At 32.7% G+C, this 9,339-nt stretch overlaps 1 protein-coding gene across 1 annotated transcript in view; it reads left to right on the top strand.

Annotated features, from left to right (window-relative positions):
* Nucleotides 1–809: 809 nt before the first annotated feature.
* The window catches only part of LOC147074324 (G protein-coupled receptor dmsr-1), a 105,186-nt gene continuing 96,656 nt past the window's right edge, over nucleotides 810–9,339 (top strand). The window contains exon 1 of the mRNA XM_085943635.1: nucleotides 810–924. Within this exon, the coding sequence (XP_085799761.1) occupies nucleotides 886–924 (39 nt within the window). The 5' untranslated portion in view covers nucleotides 810–885. The remainder of the gene's footprint in view (nucleotides 925–9,339) is intronic.

Genomic DNA, 9,339 nt, shown 5'->3' with positions numbered 1-9,339 from the left:
AGAGCTGGTCGAAGAATCTAGGTTATCACAAGTTTTGTTTTTGTTTTGTTACGCTAAAGAAGTATAACTTCTAACGCGCGTACATAAGTACACACACCGATATTCTTTTAGTACTGGGCAGTCGTCGATGACATGTCACACAATTTGAGATGTGTAGCCGTCACATGGACAGTAGTCATTGTCCCTCAATTTAAATCTTTTTAGATAATGCCCTCAGTGCTCCGTGGTCTGTTGGTATTTGTGTGAGTTCGTGTGATGTTTTATGTTCCTGGCAAAAGCGATCGCAGAGATTATGTTTGGAATAAATTTCCGCGTTATTGATCTGTATGCTACTAATATTTTAGTAATGCTGTGCAAGTTTCATTACTTTTGGTGACCTACTAGTTATTTTTATGTTATGGAATAAACGGAAAGAATAATATATAGAATGTACCTAATGGTGAAAAAAGAAAACACATCTCGTCGCAATGATTAATTGTTTTGAAACCCACCAATGTTATGAAATAATAAAATTAAATCAGACCGAAACATAATACGGCCAACAAAAACCAACAATGATTCAAATTACAAATAGATTATTTCTTTATTTACAGATGTGACCTGATTCCATTAAAAATGGCTTCCAACATGTCGTCAGAAGAGATGTTCACAACATATTCTTACAACGAAACAAGCGTAACTCCTATTGACTTGTTCAGTGGAATCCGCCTGGATGGAACCTATGAAGAGATCATTGAAATCATGCGGCAACAGATGGCCAGGAAAAACACAAATGGATCCATTAACTTAGACAATGCAATGAAGGCGCTCGTAAACCTATGGAAACAGCGTCAGATTGAGGTGATTCCTTGTGGATACTGCACGGGGAGTGTTAAAGATGTTATCATGGCTTACAACGATGTCCATGGATACATCAGTTTATTGGTAAGTTATGACATTAATAAATAAAGATACTTTAGTAACAGATTACCCGAAAATGTTAAAAAACGTAAAGCCATCATTGTCGTCCTTTTCCCGACCATGTCCGATGACAACACAGAATTGGGTGTTTATTGTTTTTTTTGCGGTAGGCACTATGTATTTTCCATATTAATGTTGTCTATTATCTATGGTCTTGTCATGTCGCAAGTAATTTTAACGTACGCACATGTAGAAACTGTTAAAATTAATTGAAATTAGCATGAATAATGAATAAAATTTCAAAATACTAATACATTAGAGTTGGCACTCTCCATCATTGAATTTAGATAGATGTTAATCGTTCATAATATTCTGCAAAATGACGAAACCATAGACTAAATTTGTCGCCGTGACAGCGTGACAGTACGTGACGTGCATCATAATACAATCACAGTTTAAATGTTCTTAAGGCTATACCTCCGTTGAGGCACGGTCTTAAAAGATCGTGGCTAGGCGATGCGTGGATTGCGGGTCGCGGGTGCAAATGACGCATGCCAAACGAAATATAATTTGTCGTATAAATCCAAAATGCGTCCATTTAATGTTCTGTTTATTGCGATCTGTTCTATTAGGAACAATAATAATATATTCATTCACATGTTTTCTTTTTAAAGTAAATGGGTAACGTTTTTAGTCATCTTTACATGATTTAAGAATTAATACCCCCGTCGCCATCACTAAACAAATTGACGTGTTGCCAGCTCGACGTTCTCTCTCCGAATGGCAGCGAGTCCAAAATTTCGTCGCGCCTATAGTTGAAAATTATTTGCCGTTTCACTGATAAAATGAGTCGATCTAAAGGTAGTATAACTGTCGCGTGTAATTAATAAATTTAAAATGGACAAGGATATTTACCTACCCATTGAAAGTTTGTTGCGTCAAATTTGTTCCTGAGAGCAAAGTTTTAATTATAATCCAATGTCGCCAGTATCCGAAAAGTTTTAATAATTCCCCCCTTTTCGGGTTATTTTTCATCTGGCTGGGCGTCATATTATTAGGCTGCGTAAAAGTTATAGTAGTATTTCAGATAATGGAAAATGTTCAAAATGACCTTTTGATAAAAGAATGAAGTTTTTTCGATGACACTTTTGGATTGTATGCACAGTAAAAAAACAGAACATGATTTATTATAACAGAACATGAAGAAACAGAACGGTGACAAAACAGAACAGTGAACACAGAACAGCCAGAGGAAAAAAAATCATTTTTGTCGTATCTATTTATTAATTAAATACTTATAAAACTTAAGTTTATAAACAAAATATAAAAAAAATAATTAATACTTATATAATAATTATAATCACTGCATGTTAGCCATTCGGCGTAAAAACCTAAATTTATCTGCTTGATTTTGATAATCATGCACAACTCCGCAGAATTATTATTAAACTCATTATTTCGCTGTAGGTACCTAGTCACCCAAGCAATTTGAACATATTATATTGATTAAGACGAGCTATACCTAGCTTGCCGGCAATACCGAGTTAAGTCCAGTTTAATTGAGGCTTTCCAGCAATTAGGTATGCAGAAATTATATAATTTGATTTTTTATGGCGTATTGAAAACGTCTTGTGTTATTAAAAATCTATACAACATAATATAGAGATACGACAATTTCAATATTAAATGTTTTTAAATTTGAAAAACTAAACTTGAACTATGATTTATCAGGAAAAAATAAATTTATTTTTCCTGATAGGTCATAGTTCTATTTATTTCTGTTGTGTTTTGTCACTGTTCTGTTTCTTCATGTTCTGTTTATTCATTGAACCAGATTTTATACTTTTCCAATAACCGTAGTGTAAATGGCGTAATGAACGAGAAGCACCATTCAAAATTATGGTGGAGTTTACCAAACAGAACTACTCAAAACCGTGGTTGTGAATAGCATGCACTTGAGTAAAGTGTGCAATATACTAGAGATGGGAAAACTGGTCGATTTTGAAGACTAAGTATACATACTACCAGTATAAAAAAATACTTAGTATATAAACTTGTTCCAAAATACTTACTAGTATTTGGAATGCTATATAGATCGTTTGGCGATGATATCATCACAAGTTTTTTGGAATAAGTTTATTGGGCCACAAATACTTAGTATGGGTAGTTTCATCCAAAACTTGAGTACACAAACTGGTGACAGTATTTCCAACTCACCTCTACAGTATACCCAGTTTGATATGTATTATTATTAATTTTAAAATTTATTATGATAGTAAGACTAAATATTTAAAAAATTCGGATAGAAATACATTATTTAAAAGTTGCCATTTAAAGAAATAATGAAAAAAAACCGAATACTTAATAATATGAGATATTTGTCTAGGAACCCAGTGGAGGAGTGTGTAAAAAAGTAATGAAATAAATAATGATAATTGTAATTGTTCGCTAAAAATTAATTACTGTAAAACAGCCCTTATAAATATAAACGGTCTAGGTCAGAGGTCGGGAAACTTTTCAGTGTATAATCCAAAATATATTTTTAATTCCGAAATTACCGCCTCGAGTTGAATGTGATAATATTATTTTGTTTGGAAAACTCAAAAACATTTAAATTTAAAATTGTTGAATTTAATTGGTTAATGCACAGTGGCGCGATGCCAGTGGTTATACGGGTTCAAATATGATTTTTTCATGTGGGTATATATCTGAGGTATTTTCAAGTTATGTATGTTTAATATAATTGAAACAAAGAGCAACTACCACACACGTTTTTTTTACATTTTTACGACTCAATTCCTATATAGTATATCCCGCGATCAACGCGTTAGACATGCCTACTATAAAGAAATTAAAATTGGAGATATTAGATATTAGAAAATCTCTATATTATGCAATTAAAGAGTCTTACCCAAAAATGCTCTAGTCCAAAAAACAAAAATAAATTTTCTTAACTTTCTTCTTTAAGCACTACGGTGCATGGTTGCAGCATCAGTCCCGTGCGGCTCCGTCTCAGGACGGAATGAGCACTTAAAATTACTTCTTTCAGACACGTTTAAAGCGTCATAGAAAGCGACCGTGCATATTCACGGCTGTGCATATATGACGGGTGGTGGTGGGAACTTTAACGTAGTTATGTATTATGCTTGATGTGCAACCCATGAGAAGTTTGTCAACTTGTCTACGAGGAAATACTTTTGATCAACCATTAAAAAATATTAAAGCACAATAATTTTCAAAGTCCACACTCGATTCAAAATATTTCCACGTGAAAACCCGTATTCGGAAATTTGTACGTAAACAGTTCACAGCAGGACACTTATTCGTGCGCCGCAGTACGTGAAACATGAGTTTGTGTAACATTTAATCAAATGGCGAGTTCTTCGTTGAACATTTCATCGTGGAATACAATTGTACGTATGCTACATGTGGAGATGTCTTTAATAGGTTAGGTTAGGTTAGGTTAGGTTAGGTTAGGTTAGGTTAGGTTAGGGTTAATCTAATTGGAAGAGTACTATTTACAAACTATCGCCGCATTTTGTAAGATACGTACAAAAATGTATTCCACGGTGAAATGTTCAACGAAGAACTCGTCATTTGATAAAATGTTATACAAACTCATGTTTCACGTACTGCGGCGCACGAATAAGTGTCCCACAATAAACTGCATACGTACAACTTACATGTAACCGTGAAAACCACCTCATTTGCGATTTAAATGGTGCACTTCGTGAAATTATACTTGGTTACTCGGATACTACAAAAGGGGTCGCGACACGAAAAAGGTTTTGAACCACCGGTTTAGAGTATCATTATAACCTGCGTCAAACATCAGTGTCGTGTATTATTATACTGTATAATGTTGCTAGACTTATAAATGAAGCAGTTACTTAAAAATAATAACATAAAATATTACGCTATGCTTTTTGGCAGACTCGTGTTTAATTTATTACAATTAATTAATAATCTTATATAAAATTTAAGCTCGCTAAAGTAATGATGCTTTTATGAACTAATATCTCATGTCTCATCTTTATAATCTATTTTTAGGCAAAATTTATTTTTCAGGGGTTCGCAACTAGTGGTGCCCGAACTCACGGGGGATGTGACAAATTTTTCACACATAACTACGTAGGTACCTAGTCACGAATATATTTGCAGAAAATATCATATGCTGAAAAGCTAAGATCTTATTACTTTGTAGACAAACCAAGCTCTTGAAATACAAATTGAAAGCAAGACTTTGAAGGATTTTTGGTGTTTAGTATATATATAATATATATGTTAAAATATATCCTGAAGGCTCATTCCGTTTACTTGTGCAAATCTGGATTAAGTTGTATTTTATTGATTAAAAATAATCAATGTGTGTATTTGTACGCGCGTTAGAAGTTATACTTCTTTGGCGTAACAAAACAAAAAACTCATTTTTGCTATACATCGGTTATAATCAATTCAGAAATGCCCATGATGAATTAATAAAAAATCAAATTTTATTGGCGTGTTATTATGATTATATTCACTTCGGTCTCAAAAGTATTTAATCGTATAGGTACCGTCAGCAATAATATTATGTATGCAAATAAATAATATTATTGCAGAATATACCTACTTTGGAAGAAAAAAAATCTCAAAATCTGTGTTTGAAAAATATAGCAAACCGCTATTTGGACCATCTTTGCTTAAACAGATGACTGTACAACTATTTTCGTTAACAATAATAATTTATTACAAATCAAAAGTAAAACATAGCCTATTTAATGGTTTAACTGAAATGTTATAGTGGCTTTTGTGATGAAACATAATAATTATTATTGTCTTCAATCATTATAAACCGCTAATAAATAAATTGACGTGGGGATGCGACAAATATTATCCTAAACTGTAAAAATATGTATTTTTGTCTAAGAAGAGTCTAAATATAGTTAATTTATAACATACCATTGTTTGAATTATTTACCAAGTCAACATTCACAAAATTTATTTATTTATTGATATATAATTTGACTCATAAATAATACTTACATAAATATAGCCTCAAATTTTAATGAATAATCATAATAATAAATTGTGTTGCATCGGCGCGCGCAACTTCCGTCACACGCCAAAGGCGTTACATCGGCGTCACACGCCAAAAATACACTCTGATCTGTTTTTCCAAATGCGCCAAAAGATGTATTACTTCAAAAATATCAAAACGAGTTAAATAAATCGATTTTTTATGTCTAATTTGTTCATTTGCAGCACAATATGTGATTAGTAATAACTTATTCATATTCAAGTAGTGATATTACTTTTGTTAATTGCGAAAATTATTTAAAAAAATCCTAGCGGCTATGAAAATCGTTGAGAACCCCCGTTACAAAATTTCCAGAGTTTTTAGTAATATAAAATTATATATTTAATGTGGTTTTATTGATAAGTTTGATTTCAGCGGAATGTGATGAAGTTTAATCAATACCCTTTGTTCTGGATATGAGCCGTGGTTATGTGCTGTTTGTAACAATAATTATATTCCAAAGTCAAAATAAGAAGGCCAAAACCCACAAGAGGTAAAGGGGTTGAAAGACCGGGTGACATAAAAATAACGGGAAGTGTGATTGTTACATTAAAAAAAATATCTATATTAAGACTATGAAATTTTCTAACATAATTTTTTGACGTTTAAAAGAACTTATTTAACTATATTTTAATGATAAAAAAATCTTCCAAAAAACTTAAATTTTATATACCATGTCCGATCCTAGTAAGATCATAATAATATGTGCCACACAGTTGAGGTTTGTATTAACCGATTTTGTTTTTTTTTTACGAGAAATGGATATCAGCCACTTGCTCAAACTATGAGGTCCATATTCTGATTCTCACACAAATTGAAAAACAAAAAATATGTACTTACCAGACCCAGGATTCGAACCTAAACCCATGACTCTATAGACCGATGCATAAGCCGCGCGGCCATCGTGGGTTTATGTACCTAGTTTTTGTTTAATTTTGAAGTCAAATCTAATTTAAGTATGGTCCCAATATTGAAGCTCAATATGATATAAATAAAAATGATTTCAGGTTACAAACATTTTTTTTATAAAAATTAATGTTTTTAAAAATAAATAAATATTATTTATAAAATAAGCTTATATTGAACCAAAACAATATTTTTTCAATGTTCTCAGATTAGTAGATATTGATTGTTAAAGTTATTGGTAACATGTATTATTTTATTTCCGTTATTAAATGGTAAAGTTTATTAAAATCATTGATTTCATACTTTGATAACTACATGGGGAATTTATATATAGATACCTACTCAATAATACAAAAGAATACAAAATAACATCTAGAAAAATTGTAAAATTAAATGATATTATAATTACGTATAAATAAACAAATAAGCCCCTAAAACGGTTTTTGAAAATTTTTGAGTTGGATAATATGTATTTAGATGGATATTTTTGTTAACTATATTATGGCCAAAGATTGAACTTTATAAAACGCCAAAAACCGTTAATACGTATGATCAAAAATTAGGGTAAATTTCAAAACCCGCTAAAATGGGTGGGTGTGCTTTTCAAATACCCCTGAAATGCAAAGCCAAAATACTTTTTAGAATGTAACGAATTAAAAAATAAATACATAAGGTTCACAGATTTAATATATAGTAGCTGAGCCAGCTGGCTCTCGCCAGTCTGTCTCGCTAGGTCTTGCAGACAGCTTGGCATCCCAATGACATGGTGTTGGATTTGAATACAATTATTGTGAAGAATGCATAGACGACGCCATAGTTTTCCCTTGTCACTGCCAATACAAATTTGAGGTCATCCGCGATGTTTAGTCTGGAGTCTGGCCTTCAGAATGTTGCCTGATACCACCTCAGGCTGCTAGGTCTAGCAAAACAGCTGGCAATCACCGATTGCTACCACTGACATTTTGATATAATATGTGTATAGGTAATATGAATGTTTCGTTAAATCACGTGCATTTAAATATGATAAATTATACGTCTGAACCGCTCGAATACAAAGCAATATGTGATTATCATGAAAATAGCGATCCAATATAACGTAAATATTAATCTCCCGCGGGGCCCATTTAGAATAGAAGGAGGTACATAAGCAATGTAAAAAATAAATTTTAACATTATTTTGTTTCAATGTTGGTGCGGGACATTCATATCGAAAGAAATGTTGATAAATAATGAAGCAATGTATACATCTGAGAGGAATAAATCAATTCTGATTAGAATAGGAATTTATAAGACCCAAAGGTATGGAATCAGCATAGAGGCCTTCATCCAGCAGTGGATTAATCCAGATGATGATGATGATAATGACGATATTATGAATGGGTAAATATAATATCAGCAATTTTGATAAATATAGCAATTCATATGACCGACAAAATACAAATAACTTAGAGAGGCCTTCATCCACCAGTGGATTGATTCAGGCTCATGATGATAATGGCATTATAAATATATATAATATAAAATCACCGATTTTGATAAATACAGCCATTCAAATGACAGAAAGGAGTAGAATCAGGCTAAAGATGCCTTTATCCAGCAGTGGATGGGTTCAGGTCGATGATGATAAGGACGATAGAAATAGGTATAGTATCAGAAATTCGTTAAACCGATAGTAGTAGAATCAGGTTGCGGAACCCTTCATCCAGCAGTGGATTGATCCTGGTTGATGATGATGACGATATGAATATGTAGATAAATATAATATAACCGATTTTGATAAATATACCAATTCAAATGACAGAAAGGAGTAGAATTAGGCTAGGGAGGCCTTTACCCAGCAGTGGATTGGTTCAGGTCGATGATGATAAAGACGGTAGACATAGGTATAATATCACAAATTTGTTAAACCGATAATAGTAAAATCAGGTTGCGGAACCCTTCATCCAGCAGTGGATTGATCCTGGTTGATGATGATGATGATGATGATGACGATATGAATATGTAGATAAATATAATATAACCGATTTTGATAAATATACCAATTCAAATGACAGAAAGGAGTAGAATTAGGCTAGGGAGGCCTTTACCCAGCAGTGGATTGGTTCAGGTCGATGATGATAAAGACGGTAGACATAGGTATAATATCACAAATTTGTTAAACCGATAATAGTAAAATCAGGTTGCGGAACCCTTCATCCAGCAGTGGATTGATCCTGGTTGATGATGATGATGATGATGATGACGATATGAATATGTAGATAAATATAATATAACCGATTTTGATATACCAATTCAAATGACAGAAAGGAGTAGAATTAGGCTAGGGAGGCCTTTACCCAGCAGTGGATTGGTTCAGGTCGATGATGATAAAGACGGTAGACATAGGTATAATATCACAAATTTGTTAAACCGATAATAGTAGAATCAGGTTGCGGAACCCTTCATCCAGCAGTGGATTGATCCTGGTTGATGAT

Source organism: Rhyacophila brunnea, unplaced genomic scaffold (genome assembly GCF_057557595.1).
Source record: "Rhyacophila brunnea isolate RB1 unplaced genomic scaffold, BYU_Rbru_1.0 scaffold_16, whole genome shotgun sequence".
Lineage (NCBI taxonomy): Eukaryota > Metazoa > Arthropoda > Insecta > Trichoptera > Rhyacophilidae > Rhyacophila > Rhyacophila brunnea.
The sequence above is the reverse complement of the archived record's forward strand: the minus strand, read 5'-3'. Positions and strand labels throughout refer to the sequence as shown.